The sequence below is a fragment of the Pan paniscus genome, chromosome 10 (genome assembly GCF_029289425.2).
Source record: "Pan paniscus chromosome 10, NHGRI_mPanPan1-v2.0_pri, whole genome shotgun sequence".
In the NCBI taxonomy this organism is placed as follows: Eukaryota; Metazoa; Chordata; class Mammalia; order Primates; family Hominidae; genus Pan; species Pan paniscus.
The window spans coordinates 24815982-24833250 of record NC_073259.2 but is presented as its reverse complement, the minus strand read 5'-3'; the positions used below and the strand labels follow the sequence as shown (position 1 = coordinate 24833250).

Genomic DNA, 17269 nt, shown 5'->3' with positions numbered 1-17269 from the left:
CGCTCTGTCGCCCAGGCTGCAGTGCAGTGGCACGATCTCCGCTCACTGCAAGCTCGGCCTCCCGGGTTCACGCCATTCCCCTGCCTCAGCCTCCCGAATAGCTGGGACTACAGGTGCCTGCCACCACGCCCGGCTAATTTTTTGTATTTTTAGTAGAGACGGGGTTTCACCACGTTAGCCAGGATGGTCTCGATCTCCTGACCTTGTGATCTGCCCGCCTCGGCCTCCCAAAGTGCTGGGATCACAGGCGTGACCCACTGCGCCCGGCCGGTAGTCTGCTTCTTGAAGTGAAAGCCCCAGTGTCTAAGAATGCTAGCCTGAGCCTGTAGGTTCCCCTTGGGACCTGCAGGCTGAGAATCACTCACGGAAAATGATTTGGAAAGGCAGAGACCATACATGCAAAGGTCTAGACAGCCAGAGTCTCCCTAGACTCTCTGTTCTCTTTTTTCTGTGTCAGCTTCAGCACATACTTTTGGATGCAATTATGGCTCACTGCAGCATTGACCTCCCAGGCCCAAGCAATCCTCCTACCTCAGCCTCCCAAGTAAGTGGGACCACAGGCACTTACTTGGCTAGGTTGTTTTTTTAATTATTTATGTTGTAGAGACAGAGTCTCTGTATGTCGCCCAGGCTGGGATGAGCTGATATCTTCTATTTGCACCTCCAGATCTCACATTTTTCAGCAGTGCCCTGTCACAGGAGGCCAAGCTGTATGGACTATATGGGTGGTTCCCAAACTTTTGGGGTCTCAGGATTCTCACATGCTTAACAACTATTGAGGATCCTAGATAGCTTGTTTGTGTAGGTTACATCTATGTGTATTCACTGCAGTGGAAGTGAAAACTGAGAAATGTTTAAAATATTTACTCATTCATCTAAAATAACAATAAACCTGCTATAACTTAATATAAATAACATAGTTTTTAATAAATAAAAACCTCTATGTTCCAAAACAAAACTGAGAAGACACTGTTTTTCACTTTTATAACTTTTTTTTTTTTTCCTTTTTCTGGAGAACGGGGTCTCGCTATATTGCCCAGGCAGGTCTCGAACTCCTGGGCTCAAGCTATCCTCCCGCCTCTTAGCCTCCCTGAGAGCTGGGATTACAGGTGTGAGCCACCACGCCCGGCTATAACTTTCTTTAATATCTGGGTTAATAGAAGACAGATATTCATGTCTGCTTCTGCATTCAATCTGCTGAGATATCACAGGCCATGCAGCCTTTTGGAAACTCCACTGTTCACTATTGAGAGAATGAGTAAAAAAGGCAAATAACATCTTACCATTACTATGAAAACAGTTGTGACTTCATGGGATTTCCTGAAAAGGTCTTGGAGATCCCCAGGAGTTCCTGGCAACACCCACCAGAACTCCTGTGACCTTTGAATCCTGTTGGGTTCAGCCAGTGGGAGCCCCATTAAGAAATTGTGACAAGGGGCCAGGCGTGGTGGCTCACGCCTGTAATCCCAGCACTTTGGGAGGCCGAGGCGGGTGGATCATGAGGTCAGGAGATCGAGACCATCCTGGCTAACATGGTGAAACCCCGTCTCTACTAAAAATACAAAAAATTAGCCAGGCATGGTGGCGGGTACCTGTAGTCCCAGCTGCTCGGGAGGCTGAGGCAGGAGAATGGCGTGAACCTGGGAGGTGGAGGTTGCAGTGAGCTGAGACTGCGCCACTGCACTCCATCCTGGGTGACAGAGCGAGACTCTGTCTCAAAAAAAAAAAAAAAAAAAAGAAATTGTGTCAAGGAAGCATGCCATCAAAGTATTTATTCTCTTGGCTCGATCCTTGTAGAGCTTGCTCACACCGAGGCTGGCTGTGTCTCTTGAAAGGAGCGTAAGGGCTTCTCTCAAATGATTGTTTCCTATGGATTCCAGTTACTCCTCCCCTCTTCCCTTTGGGCCTAGGAGTGAAAACAGCTCTTGGATTATCAATCTTCAGTCCTTCTATACTCTGTGCATACCTTTGTAAATAAACACTCCTGAATTTATCCCCATAAATAAAACAAAAATCCAATAAACAACACAGAGACTTACTATATGCCAGTTCTCAAAGTGACTAGAACTCAAAGTGATGTTGGACTATCAGCATTAGTATTACCTGGGAATTTATTAGAAAGCAAATTCTTGGATCTCCCTCCAGACTGACCGAATAAGTTATTTTAGGGACGAGGCCCAGCAATAGCAAAGTTTTAAAAGGCCCTTCTGGTGAGTCTGATGCATTCTAAATTGTGACCAGTTTTGTTTGTTTTTTGAGACGGAGTTTTGCTCTTGTTGCCCAGGCTGGAGTGCAATGGCGCGATCTCGGCTCACCACAACCTCCGCCTCCCGGGTTCAAGCAATTCCCCTGCCTCAGACTCCCAAGTAGCTGGGAATACAGGTACCCACCACCATGCCCAACTAATTTTGTATTTTTAGTAGAAATGGGGTTTTGCCATGTTGGTCAGGCTGGTCTCGAACTCCTGACCTCAGGGGATCTGCCCGCCTCAGCCTCCCAAAGTGCTGCGATTACAGGCGTGAGCCACGGCTCCTGGCATGTGACTCAGTTTTAAAATGCTGATTAACAGCTGGGCGCGGTGGCTCCTGCCTGTAATCCCAGCACTTTGGGAGGCCAAGGCGGGTGGATCACGAGGTCAGGAGATCCGAGACCATCCTGGCTAACATGGTGAAACCCCGTCACTACTAAAAATAAAAATACTCTAAATAAATAAATAAATAAATGAATAAAAATTAAATGCTGATTAACTAAGATGATTAACAACAGTGCTCTGGTAAACTTAGAAACAATTACAGTTAGATGAGGTTAGCCTTAGTGAATAACGGCTAATGGTAGCAAGTATTTATATGCTGCTAGGCACTACTCTACACCTGATGTGTTAACATATTTAGTCTTTACAACCATATATTGTAATAACTCTTAGTAGGCTGTTATGGTTTGAGTATTAGTCCACTCCAAAACTCATGTCGAAATTTAATTCTCAATGTGGCAGGGGCCTTTGAGAGAGATGACTGGATCTCGAGGCCAGGGATTCATTTATTCGTGGGTTGATGAATGAATGGGTTATCACTGGAGAACTGTCAGCTTTGTACGTGGAAGACAGGCCTGAGCTAGCTTGTCAGCACGGTGACACGCTCTGCCTCTCATTGTGTGTGATGCCCTGAGCCTCCCTGGGACTCTGTAGCGTACCCACCAGCAACAAAGCCCTCGCCAGACACGGCCTCTTGACCTTGGACTTCTCAGTCTCCAGAACTGTAAAAAATATATTCCTTTTCTTTATAAGATACCATTTTAGGTGTTCTGTTATAAGCAACAGAAAACAAACTAAGACACGGACCAATTTCATGGAAAAACTTAGGTTTAGGAAGGATGAATACCTTGGCTTGAGGACACACAGTAAAAGTGGCAGAGCTCAGTTCCAACTCAGGTAGCCTAGCACCAGCCTCTGTGCTCCTCCCCACTATACAATGAGGCCCCATAGCAGCAACAGGGCGTTCTGGAGGAACTCAGGCTTCCTGGCAACCGAGTTGGTGGAGGGTCCCTCCTGCCAAGCTAGAATAATTGCCTATACTGTTTCCCACACCAGAAGAATGAAGGTGAAGCTCCTTCTAGGGAAGGGCTGGAATGAGTGAGCTTTCACTCAAAGAGATTGGGTAGGCTTTTCTGAATCTAGTTAATAGAGGACTCGAGGGACTTTCCAGTAAGCTGGTGAGTCACTGAGCACCGGGACATAGCTGGGGGTTCTATCTCCTGTTCTTAAATGTGTTGTCTCAGGCTTGAATTACATAAACTAGTCCTGCCATATTTTCTCCATGCCTTTCACCCAGCCTTTTACTTTGTTTTCAGTTGACTTTTCACTGTAAATAATTTTAAAATTAAATAAAAAATTTAAAATTTCTGCTTTTAAAATACCAATCATACACTTTAAACATTTATTTTCAACCTATCCATGAAGGATTTGATCCATTTTTCAGAAACAGTTCTGGGAAAACTCCTCCCAAATTACTTTAGCATAACAAAAAAATCATTTGTTCCTGCATTAAGTGAATCAGTTTATTCCTTACACATTTAAACAGTTGCTCAAAAGTGAGTCTCTCTGCCATATGCTAAATCTATATAAAACTGTTTTGGGCCAGGCACAGTGGCTCATGCCTGTAATCCCAGCACTTTGGGAGGCTGAGGGGAGAAGCTGCTTGAGCACAGGAGTTTGAGACCTGCCTGGGCAACATGGTGAAACCCATCTCTACAAGAAGTACAAAAATTAGCTGTGGTGACGTGTGCCTGTAGTCCCGGCTACTCGGAAGGCTGAGGTAAGAGGATCGCTTGGGCCTGGGAGGCAAAGGTTGCAGTGAGCCAATATGGTGCCACTGCACTCCAGACTGGGTGACAGAACAAAACCGTCTCAAAAAACAAAACAAAACAAAACCTTGTTGTGGGTAAAGTGAGAAGTATGCACAAATCAATAAACTTACAAATATTTTAGAGGCCAAATAGTCTGGGACAGCTTTCTTCAAATCAGTACACAGAAACATCTCAAGGGTTTGTGAGCGAGAAGAATTTTCATAATTTTCTTGAACTCAGTCTCTAGTTACCTTCTCTCTGATTTCCTGCCCCAAGGCTCCAGAGGTCCTGTGATGAGTTTTTTTTTTTTTTTTTTTTTTTTTTTTGAGACGGAGCTGAAGTGCAATGGCATTATCTCGGCTCACCGCAACCTCCACCTCCCAGGTTCAAGCAATTCTCCTGCCTCAGCCTCCCGAGTAGCTGGGATTACAGGCATGTGCCACCACGCCCAGCTAATTTTGTATTTTTAGTAGAGGTGGGGTTTTACCATGTTAGTCAGGCTGGTCTCGAACGCCTGACATCAGGTGATCCACCTGCCTCAGCCTCCTAAAGTGCTGGGATTACCAGCATGAGCCACCGGGTCCGGCCCCACATGAGCTCTTCTTTACATATGAAAAACTTACTTCTCTGAATCATACTTACCTCAGGGTGTAAAATCCTCCAGGGTGGTGAGAAGTGAATGGGGTCCGGCCCCACATGAGTTCTTCTTTACACATGAAAAACTTACTTCTCTGAATCATACTTACCTCAGGGTGTAAAATCCTCCAGGGTGGTGAGAAGTGAATGGGGTCCGGCCCCACATGAGCTCTTCTTTACACATGAAAAACTTACTTCTCGAGGAGCCCCTCCGCCCGGCAGCCACGCCGTCTGAGAAGTGAGGAGCGTCCTCCCTCCTCGTCTGGGAGGGAGGTGGGGGGGTCAGCCCCCCGCCCGGCCAGCCGCCCCGTCCGGGAGGTGAGGGGCACCTCTGCCCGGCCGCCCCTACCGGGAAGTGAGGAGCCCCTCTGCCCGGCCAGCCGCCTCGTCCGGGAGGGAGGTGGGGGGGTCAGCCCCCCGCCTGGCCGGCCGCCCCGTCCGGGAGGCGAGGGGTGCCTCTGCCCGGCCGCCCCTACTGGGAAGTGAGGAGCCCCTCTGCCCGGCCAGCCGCCCCGTCCGGGAGGGAGGTGGGGGGGTCAGCCCCCCTCCCGGCCAGCCGCCCCATCCGGGAGGGAGGTGGGGGGGTCAGCCCCCCGCCTGGCCAGCCGCCCCGTCCGGGAGGGAGGTGGGGGGATCAGCCCCCCGCCTGGCCAGCCGCCCCGTCCGGGAGGGAGGTGGGGGGATCAGCCCCCCGCCGGGCCAGCCGCCCCGTCGGGGAAGTGAGGGGCGCCTCTGCCTGGCCGCCCCTACTGGGAAGTGAGGAGCCCCTCTGCCCGGCCAGCCGCTCTGTCTGGGAGGGAGGTGGGGGGGTCAGCCCCCCGCCGGGCCAGCCACCCCGTTGGGGAAGTGAGGGGCGCCTCTGCCTGGCCGCCCCTACTGGGAAGTGAGGAGCCCCTCTGCCCGGCCAGCCGCCCTGTCCGGGAGGGAGGTGGGGGGTCAGCCCCCCGCCCGGCCAGCCGCCCCGTCCGGGAGGGAGGTTGGGGGGGTCAGCCCCCTGCCCGGCCAGCCGCCCCGTCCGGGAGGTGAGGGGCGCTTCTGCCCGGCCGCCCCTACTGGGAAGTGAGGAGCTCCTCTGCCCGGCCACCACCCCATCTGGGAGGTGTACTCAACAGCTCATTGAGAACGGGCCATGAAGACAATGGCGGTTTTGTGGAATAGAAAGGGGGGAAAGGTGGGGAAAAGATTGAGAAATCGGTTGGTTGCTGTGTCTGTGTAGAAAGAGGTAGACATGGGAGACTTTTCATTTTGTTCTGTACTAAGAAAAATTCTTCTGCCTTGGGATCCTGTTGATCTGTGACCTTACCCCCAACCCTGTGCTCTCTGAAACATGTGCTGTATCCACTCAGGGTTGAATGGATTAAGGGCGGTGCAAGATGTGCTTTGTTAAACAGATGCTTGAAGGCAGCATGTTCGTTAAGAGTCATCACCACTCCTTAATCTCAAGTAACCAGGGACACAAACACTGCGGAAGGCCGCAGGGTCCTCTGCCTAGGAAAACCAGAGAACTTTGTTCACTTGTTTATCTGCTGACCTTCCCTCCACTATTGTCCTGTGACCCTGCCAAATCCCCCTCTGCGAGAAACACCCAAGAATGATCAATAAAAAAGAAAAAAAAAAAAAAAAAAAAAAAAAAAAGAAAAACTTACTTCTCTGAATCATACTTACCTCAGGGTGTAAAATCCTCCAGGGTGGTGAGAAGTGAATGACTGTAATGTCCAAGGAACAAGATTTCACAGAAATGGATGGATGGAATTAGAAATAACTAAAGTCATTAAATTTAACATATCATAATTTATTGTGACAAAGTATAAGAGAAATAAAGTAAAAATAAAAGTTCAAGAAGAAAAAGGAATGATGTAAAACCCCTATTAAAAAAGGTATAGGGCCGGGTATGGTGGCTCACGCCTGTAATCCCAACACTTTGGGAGGCTGAGGTGGGCAGATCACCTGAGGTCAGGAGTTCAAGACCAGCCTGGACAACACGGTGAAAGCCCATCTCTACTAACAATACAAAAAAATTAGCCAGGAGTGGTGGCGGGTGCCTGTACTCTCAGCTACTCAGGAGGCTGAGGCAGGAGAATCACTTAAACCCAGGAGGCAGAGGTTGCAGTGAGTTGAGACTGCACCATTGCAAATCCAGCCTGGGCAACAACAGTGAAACTCTGTCTCAAAATAAAATAAAATAAAATAAAATAAAGACTGATGTAACAATTTATTTAAAAAGTCAGTATTGGGCCAGGCACGGTGGCTGATGCCTGTAATTTCAGCACTTTGGGAGGCCAAGGCAAGCGGATCACTTGAGGTCAGGAGCTCGAGAACAGCCTGGCCGACACGATGAAACCCCATCTCTACTGAAAATACAAAAATTAGCTGGGCACGGTGGGCAGGCACCTGTAATCCCAGCTACTCAGGAGGCTGAGACAGGAGAGTCGCTTGAACCCTGGAGGCAGAGGTTGCAGTAAGCTGGGATTTTGCCATTGCACTCCAGCCTGGGGGACAGAGCAAAACTTCATCTCAGAAAAAAAAAAAAAAAAAAAAAGGCAGTATTGACAGTATGTCAGAACTTGCATCCTTTTCTTCTGTTTTTTTTTTTTTGAGGCTGAGTTTTGCTGTATTGCCCAGGCTGGAGTGCAGTGATATGATCCTGGTTCACTGCAACCTCCGCCTCCCGGGTTCAAGCAATTCTCCTGCCGCAGCCTCCTGAGTAGCTAGGATTACAGGCACCCCCAACCATGCCTGCCTAAATTTTGCAGTTTTAGTAGAGATGAGGTTTCATCGTGTTGGCCAGGCTGGTCTCGAACTCCTGACCTCAAGTGATCCGCCCACCTTGGCCTCTCAAAGTGCTAGGATTACAGGCGTGAGCCACCGCACTTGGCCCTTTTCTTCTATTTGAATTTATGAAAAGTTGTAGATGTCAACTTGAAAATGTACAAGGAGGTACAGAGTTGGTTTTTGTTTTTTGGTTTTTTTAGAGAGGGTCTTGCTCTGTCACCCAGGCTGGAGTACAGCGGTGCAATCACACCTCACTGCAGCCTTCATCTCCCAGGCTCAAGTGATCCTCCTGCTTTGGTCTCCTGAGTAGCTAGGACTACAGGCATGCACCACTGTACCCAGCTAATTATTTTATTTTATTTTTGTAGAGATGGGTTCTCACTATGTCAGCCAGGCTGGTCTTGAACCCCTGGCCTCAAGTGATCCTCCCATCCCAGCCTCCCAAAGTGCTGGGATTACAGATGTGAGACACTGTACCCAGCTTAGTTTTTAAAAACAATTTTGAGGGTATGCCAGCAAAAAAATGTTATGTTTCATTTTTGATCACCATAGCAGTATGACTGTCATCTTTCTATAAACGGGGGGTAGGTAGGTATGAGGGACTTGTAAAGCCATCAACCCAACAGGACACTGAGCACTAAGACAGCCATCAACTCACCAGGATAGTGAGCACTAAGAACTTCAGAGCAAGCTTCCAAGCCTCTGGGAAGTAGCTCCCTCATGCTGATTTCCCCACCTGAAGTAAAGGCCATGCCAACCTGTCTGCCTTCCTTACCATTAGTCTCCACACTTCCAGGACTGTGTGTGCACCACTCCAGTAAGGGGGAGTTAGATAAGGCAAACTCTGGGTAAGATGGAAGGTAATGATCTAATTAAAAATTTTGAAGAACTAGTATTCCTTTTTGTTACGGCATGTAATAAGCATCTGTGCTGACTTACTGTTTTTGTGTTTTTTTTGAGACAGAGTTTCGTTATGTCGCCCAAGCTAGAGTGCAGTGATGCGATCTTGTCTCACCACAACCTCGGGTTCAAGTGATTCTCCTGCCTCAGCCTCCCAAGTAGCTGGGATTACAGGCACGCGCCACCATGCCCGGCTACTTTTTGTATTTTTAGTAGAGAGAGGATTTCACCATGTTGGCCAGGCTGGTCTCGAATTCCCGACTTCAGGTGATCCACCTGCCTCAGACTCCCAGAATGCTGGGATTTCAGACATGAGCCACCATGCCTGATGGACTTACTGTTTGTGAATAAATGATTTTCATCTGGCTTTCTGAAATGTTGACAAGAATCACAACTAGTTCATGCTGCTTTCTCCATATTTCCTAGGCTTCTAGGGATCCCAGTAAGTAACATTTTTCCTTCTTGGAATAGTTAAAAAATGTTGTGCTTAATAAAACCAAAGAGACACACACACACATATACTCCCTTCCCACAAAAACCCAAACAAGGCTGGGTGCGGTAGCTCATGCCTGTAATCCTAGCACTTTGGGAAGCCAAGGTGGGTGGATCACAAGGTCAGGAATTTGAGACCAGCCTGGCTAACATGGTGAAACCCCGTTTCTATTTAAAAATACAAAAATTAGGCCAGGCTAGGTGTAATCCCAGCACTTTGCGAGGCTGTGGTGGGCGGATCACGAGGTCAAGAGATCGAGACCATCCTAGTCAACACGGTGAAACCCCATCTCTACTAAAAATACAAAAATCGGCCGGGTGCGGTGGCTCACACCTGTAATCCCAGGACTTTGGGAGGCCAAGGCAGGTGGATCATGAGGTCAGGAGATTGAGACCATCCTGGCTAACATGGTGAAACCCCGTCTCTACTAAAGAATACAAAAAATTAGCCGGGCGTGGTGGCGGGCGCCTGTAGTCCAAGCTACTCAGGAGGCTGAGGCAGGAGAATGGCGTGAACCTGGGAGGTGGAGCTTGCAGTGAGCGGAGATCGTGCCACTGCACTCCAGCCTGGGCGACAGAGCGAGACTCCATCTCAAAAAAACAAAACAAAGAAATACAAAAATCAGCTGGGCGTGGTGGCGGGCTCCTGTAATCCCAGCTACTCGGGAGGCTGAGGCAGGAGAATCCCTTGAACCCAAGAGGCGGAGCTTGCAGTGAGCTGAGATCAGGCCTCTGCACTCCAGCCTGGCAACAGAGCGAGACTCCATCTCAAAAAATCCCCCCAAAACCCCCCAAAATGAGCCTGTAATCCCAGCTACTCAGGAGGCTGAGGCAGGAGAATCGCTTGAACCCAGGAGGCAGAGGTTGCAGTGAGCCGAGATCACGCCACTATACTGCAGACTGTGTGACAGAGCAAGACTCCATCTCAAAAAAAAAAAAATAAAAAAAAATAAATAAAAATAAAAAAAACCCAAACAAAACCCGAATAATAGCAGTTGTTCCCCAACACACTGACAAAGGATCTGAAACAATCATTGTATCATGACTAAAGGGAAATAATAATTTGGTGACTATTTCTTTTGAGAAGACTTTTGTGTGACATCTTTAGAGAAAGGTAGTATGTGTAAACATATTACACATATGTACAGGGACACAGAGAGGTGTCCATTTTAACTTCTGTTTTCTTTCACCTCCCAATATACATTGTATCTATTTTCATTTCATTGTGTTTGCAGAAGAATTTTTATACATTTGCATTTTGAATTAAATCGAAATCCTCTTTAACAGGATGGGGAGGAAAAAAAGACTGACTAATGCCAATTTAGTTTCAGCCATTTTATGCAGGAATCCAAAAGCATCAAATTTCCGTGTACTCTGGGAACAATATATGGCATGAACAAAAGGTTACAGAGGGAAGAAAATGTAATTGATTCTGAAGAGCGTGAACATCTGCAAAGAATGTATTGTAAGAGAAAATGATCTCTGAGGGTCCTACTTACGATGAAACGGTTTCTAGCTACCCATGTCAGACAAATAGCTGCCTTACACACCTCTCTCAAAGTCCAATCCCTAAACAGAGCAGGACTACTGATGCTTGAAGTTACTTTCTGAAACATGGAAGCAAATAGAAACGTGGTAAAAGACTTCACAAAACTAAACTCCTCTAGTGGTAATGAGCTAATGTAATGTACTTAGAGAAAAAGTCAGAAAAAACTATAGTCTGGTCAAAATTCTGTCATTAAATTGTGGCCAACTCAATTGATCTCTTTGAGCCTCAAGGTCCTCAACTTTGACATGAGAGGGTTGGACCGACAAGGATCTTTTCAGATGTTGTCTAGGATTATAAAATTAACAGAGTACCTTTTCTTCTAGAGGTCTCTTGAGTCTTAAGACTTTCAATTTTGGATGGAAAGAACAAAAATTCTAACACTGATTTAAGAACATCAACATTTATTTAACATGATAAAAAAAGAAATGAGATATGAACATTTGCATTTAAACAATAGTAAGTAGCCTTTAATACATTACATGTGCTCATTGTATAATATATACACAATGAACATAATTACATTTGTACACAAACTAAGTACTGGATTTGGAAACCTGCTTATTGCTGTACACATGTATTCCAATGAAATATAAGCCCAGTACTTCAAAATACCTACACTTTGTTTTTTTTTTTTAAGAAAAGATAAGCGGGAACATTTGTGTTTAAGCTGACAGGAGTGTGGCAGTAACTGCTGACATTGCAATCTGACCGAGAAAGAATTATAGCAGAAAACAGGACATACTTCACTTAGCAATAAAATGGCACATTTTAAATATATATATATAAAATTTTTACAAATCAAGTGTGAAACAAAAGCACTGCAGTAGCTAAAATGGGAAGAAAAAAAGAAAACAAGCTTCAATGGAAATAATAACTAACTTTAGAAAATGAAAAGCAAAAAAATATATATATATAAATTCACCTAGACTTAAGAAACATCGAAATCTGGAAATCAGCAACTAAGTAAGCTCTGGAAATAGACTGCACATTAAAAAGCACCTTTACTTATGTGCTCTGAAATCATAGCAGCAAGCTGGTGTCAGAATAATAACCTTGAGATTACGAAGTGTACATATGGGCCATTAAAGCTGTTTTGGAATAAACATTTTCCAGAAGTGATAAAATGATGCTCTGTGACCAAAAGCATCAGAACTATGAATTTCATAGATTTAAAATATACTGTACAATATCTTCTTACACTGCTGAAGGTCCATGTCTTTAGCTTTGAATGGTTTCAACAGAAGTCAGTATAGCTGAAAAATAAGAGAGAGGAAATTACTTTGACACCTGCAACGTTAATTAATTACCATTTCCCAAAGTAACTAAGGGTGACATTCTGTAACAACAGAACTGACAAGCATGGCCATGAAAATCCTAAAATACAATACAATCAAAGGATATTTTTCTTCATTTCCATAGCTTAATTCACAAAGCAAAGAAACATAATGCAATTTTTTTTTTTTGAGACAGGGTACCACTATCGCCTAGGCTGGGGTGCAGTGGTATGATCCCGGCTCTCTGCAACCTCTGCGTCCTGGGTTCAAGCGATTCTCCTGCCTCAGTCTCCCAACTAGCTGGGATTACAGGCATATATCACCATGCCTGGCTAATTTTTGTATTTTTAGTAGAGACGGGGTTTCACCATGTTGGCCAGGCTGGTCTCGAACCCCTGGCCTCAAGTGATCTGCCTGCCTTGGCCTCCCAAAGTGCTAGGATTACAGGCATGAGCCACTATACCCGGCCCCACAAGGAAACATAATGTAATGCAATTCTTCTTCCTTCCTCCTCCTCCTCCTTCTCTTCAATATTATTATTATTATTATCATCATTTTGGAGACGGCGTCTTGCTCTGTTGCCCAGGGTGGAGTGCAGTGGCACGATCTCAGTTCACTGCAACCTCCGCCTTCCAGGTTCCAACAATTCTCCTGCCTCAGCCTCCTGAGTAGCTGGGACTACAGGTGCACATCACCACACCCAGCTAATTTTTTGTATTTTAGTAGAGACGGGGTTTCAGCGTGTTGCCCAGGCTGGTCTCAAACTCCTGAACTCAGGCAATCCGCCCGCCTCGGCCTCCCAAAGTGCTAGGATTCCAGGTGTGAGCCACTGCACCTGGCCTTCTTATTATTTTTGAGACTGAGTCTCACTCTGTCGCCAGGCTGGAGTGCAGTGGCGCAATCTTGGCTCACTGCAACCTCCACCTCCCGGGTTCAAGTGATTTTCCTGCCTCAGCCTCTAGAGTAGCTGAGACTACAGGTGCATGCCACCAGGCCCAGCTAATTTTTGTATTTTCAGTAGAGACGGAGTTTCAACCATGTTGGCCACAATGGTATCGATCTCCTGACCTTGTGTTCCGCCCGCCTTGGCCTCACAAAGTGTTGGGATTACAGCCGTGAGCCACTGTGCCCGGCCAACATAATGCAATTATAAACAGCAATACAGAATAAAAAATGTACCGCCGGCAACGGCAACCCCCTTTGGGTCCCCTCCCATTTTAGGGGAGCTCTGTTTTCACTCTATTAAATCTTGCAACTGCAAAAAAAAAAAAAAGTACCAAACGTAGCTGAATCCAAAAGATCAACAAAATGAGCAAACATTTGCATAACTCCACTAAAATACGTAATAATTATTGAGCTGCCTACATAGTAGTGTCATTTGTAAAGGTTTCCTAAATCCTGCCAAAACCACTAGTTCAGAAAGATGGCATATGCATAATAGGAAGATATGAAATAATACAAGTTTTCATGCCTTTAGTTATTTGTGGTAGTTGCATACCATGAGACTAGAAAATATCCGACAATAATCATACCTCATTACAGTATGCCACTGCTCTTGGAATAAGAAGAAAACAAAATAAAATCCTATAACAATTTAAGGAACCTGGAAATATACTTGAGTTTTAACTCTGAATATCCTTTATTATTGGAAGGATATGTGTACAGTCATAATCTGTTTATTGAATCAAAATATTATGTGAATGGCTCTTAATGTATACATTTTTCTACTAAGAGGTCATCAACTCTTTACATAGATGAAATCAAATGAGTCCAATGTTTATTTTTCCTATGTTTTGTGTTATTATGTCACCAGTAGCAACAGTCACCATTTTTTTTTTTTTTTTTGAGACAGAGTTTCGTTCTTGTTGCCCAGGCTGGAGTGCAATGGCACGACCTCGGCTCACTGCAACCACTGCCTCTGGGTTCAAGCGATTCTCCTGCCTCAGCCTCCCAAGTAGCTGGGATTACAGGCATGTGCCACCACGCCCAGCTAATTTTGTAATTTTAGTAGAGACTGGGTTTCTCCATGTTGGTCACGCTGGTCTTGAACTCCTGACCTCAGGTGATCTGCCTGCCTCGGCCTCCCAAAGTGCTGGGATTACAGGTGTGGGCCACCACACCCAGTTTTTTTTTTTTTTTTTTGAGACAAAGTCTTGTTCTGTCACCCAGGCTGGAGTGCAATGGTGTGATCTCGGCTCACTGCAACCTCTGCCTCCCAGGTTCAAGCGATTCTCTTGTCTCAGCCTCCCAGGTAGCTGGGATTACAGGCGCCTGACACCATGCCCAGCTAATTTTTGTATTTTTAAGTAGAGATGGGGCTTTACCATGTTGGCCAGGCTGGTCCTGAACTCCCGACCTCAAGTGATCCACCAGCCCTGGCCTCCCAAAGTGCTGGCATTACCGCACCTGGCCTCAACAGTCGTTTCTAAACATATTAAATTAAAAGTTTAAACATAGCCAGGCGTGGTGGCTCAATCTTGTAATCTCAGCACTTTGGGAGATTGAGGCGGGCAGAGCGCTTGAGCTCAGGAGTTTGAGACCAGCCTGGGCAACACGGTGAAACCCCTACTCTACAAAAAATACAAAAAATCAGCCAGGCTTGGTGGCACAGGCCTGTGGTCCCAGCTACTTGGGAGGCTGTCGTGGGAGGATCACTTAAGCCCATGAGGGCAAGGCTCCAAGATCTCACCATTGCACTCCAGCGTGGGTGACAGGGTGAGACCTGGTCTCAAAAAAAAAAAAAAAAAAGAAAAAAGGCTTAAACACAAGTGACAAAGGCAGAACACAGGTAAGACTATCACAGTTAGGTTATTTGTAACTCTCCAGCAAGCACTTCAGTCCTGCACAGATACCAACTGACAAAAACAGAAGCCTCTTTGAGGTTCCAGGTAGACATAATCTCAAATAAAAGTTACAAATATGAAAAGACAACAAAAAACTTTGGGCTGAAAAAAAGGGCACAGATTATAGTTCCTACAATAAGGTGTGAAAGGAAGTAGATTCCAGAAAACAGGATGGGAGGAAATATTTGCAAACTATGCATCCCACAAATGACTAATATCCAGAATCTGGAAGGAACTCAAAACAAATCAGCAAGAAAAAAAAAAAAACCAAAAACAAATAATCCCATCAAAAAGTGGGCAAATGACACGAATAGGCAATTCTCAAAAGAAGGTACACAACAATGAGATGCCTCCTTATTCCTGCAAGAATGGCCATAATTGGTCGGGTGCAGTGGGTCACGCCAGCACTTTGGGAGGCCAAGGTGGGCGGATCATGAGGTCAAGAGATCGAGACCACACTGGCCAACATGGTGAAACCCCATCTCTACTAAAAATTCAAACATTAGCTGGGTGTGGTGGCACACGCCTGTAGTCCCAGCTACGGGGGAGGCTGAGGCAGGAGAATCACTTGAACCCCGGAGGAGGAGGTTGCAGTGAGCCAAGATCGCGCCACTGCACTCCAGCCTGGTGACAGAGCGAGACTCCATCTCAAAAAAAAAAAAAAAAGAATGGCCATAATTTAAAAGTCAAAAAACAACAGATGTTGGTATGGATGTGGTGAGAAGGAAACACTTTTACACTGCTGGTGGGAATGTAAACTAGTACAACCACTATGGAAAACAGTGTGGAGATTCCTTAAAGAACTAAAAGTAGATCCATCATTTGATCCAGCAATCCCACTACTGAGTATCGACCCAAAAGAAAACAAGTCATTACATAAAAAAGATACATGCACATGCATGTTTATAGCAGCACAATTTGCAACTCCAAGGGTATGGAACCAACCTAAGAGTCCACCAACTAAGGAGTGGATAAAGAAAATGTGGTTTATATACACCATGGAATACTACTCAGCAATAAAAAGGAACAAAATAATGTATTTTGCAGCAACTTGGATGGAGCTGGAGGCCATTATTCTAAGTAAAGTAACTCAGGAAATGAAAACCAAATATCATATGTTCTCACTTATAAGTTGGAGCTACACTATGGGTATGCAAAGGCATACAGTGTGGTATAACGGACTTTGGAGACTCAGAAGGGAGAGGGTGGAAGGTCAGTGAAGGATTGGGTACAACATACACTACTCGGGTAATGGGTGCACTAAAATCTCAGACTTCACCACTATACAATTCTTCCATGTAACCCAAAACCACTTGTACCCAAAGCTAGTGAAATTTAAAAAATGCTTGAAAAGAAAGAAAAAACGCTGGGTGTGGTGGCTCACACCTGTAATCTCAGCACTTTGGGAGGCTGAGGCGGACAGATCACTTGAGCTCAGGAGCTCAAGATCAGCCTGGGCAACATGGTGAAAACTCCATCTCTGCAAAACAATTAGCCTGGCATGGTGGCATACACCTGTAGTCCCAGCTACTCAGGGGGCTGAGGTGGGAGGATTGCTTGAGCCTGGGAGGTCAGCCTTCAGTGAGCCATGATCTTGCACCACTGCACTCCAGCCTGGGTGACAGAGTAAGACCTTGCCTTGAAAAAAAAAAAAAAAGGAGAGAAAATAAAAGAAATATTTTGAGAATGTGAAAATCAAAGAGGCTAGGCACAGTGGCTCATGCAGTGGGAGGGTAGCTTGAGTTCAGGAGTTTGAGACCAGCGTGGACAACTTAGTAAGACTGTCTCTACAAGAAAATCGAAATATCAGCCGAGTGTGGTGGCGTGCACTTGTGATCCCAGCTACTTGTGAGGCTGAGGCAGGATGACTGCTTGAGCCCAGGAGGTCAAGGCTGCAGTGAGCTGTGATTATGCCACTACACTCCAGCATGGGTGACATCTCTGAAAAAAGAAATAACATAAAAAAAAACAAGAAAATAAAAAACAAAAAGATGTTAGTACTAATGCTTATAATGTCTCTATATGTTTCTGCTGCTGTTCAGCAGAAAATGGTGGTAATCCTAAAGCACCAAATTTTACTAGATATGGTAGATGCTGTGAGAAAGAAAATGCAGAAAAAGGCATAACATTCTTACTCTACACCAGAGCTTTTATAAAAAGTTAAAAAACTTTCAGAGTACGCTATAAATACTAAATTCTAGGTTAAAATTAGCAATTGTCTAGAAAGTTTAAAAGTAAGAATTCAGGAAACTATTCTCAATTATAAATCTATGCTCTAAGGAACATTGTTCAAGAAAGGATTCCTTCTTCTCCCTGATACCATCCATGGTTTTAGTAATTACCTCCCTGACTTAATAGAATTCAATTACTTAGAAATAATATCAGATAGACATTAAAGATTTTAATATTCCATCAAGTTGGCTGTACCATAAACATTTCATTGTCATTTACAATAATTAGCA

General features: G+C 45.3%; 1 protein-coding gene across 4 annotated transcripts in view; it reads right to left on the bottom strand.

Annotated features, from left to right (window-relative positions):
- Positions 1-11074: 11074 nt before the first annotated feature.
- PLEKHA5 (pleckstrin homology domain containing A5) overlaps positions 11075-17269 on the bottom strand; it is a 245546-nt gene continuing 239351 nt past the window's right edge. For all 4 annotated transcript variants that reach the window (XM_034935439.3, XM_055095450.2, XM_055095451.2 and 1 more), the window contains one exon: positions 11075-11943. In XM_034935439.3, the coding sequence (XP_034791330.1) occupies positions 11909-11943 (35 nt within the window). In that variant the 3' untranslated portion in view covers positions 11075-11908. The remainder of the gene's footprint in view (positions 11944-17269) is intronic.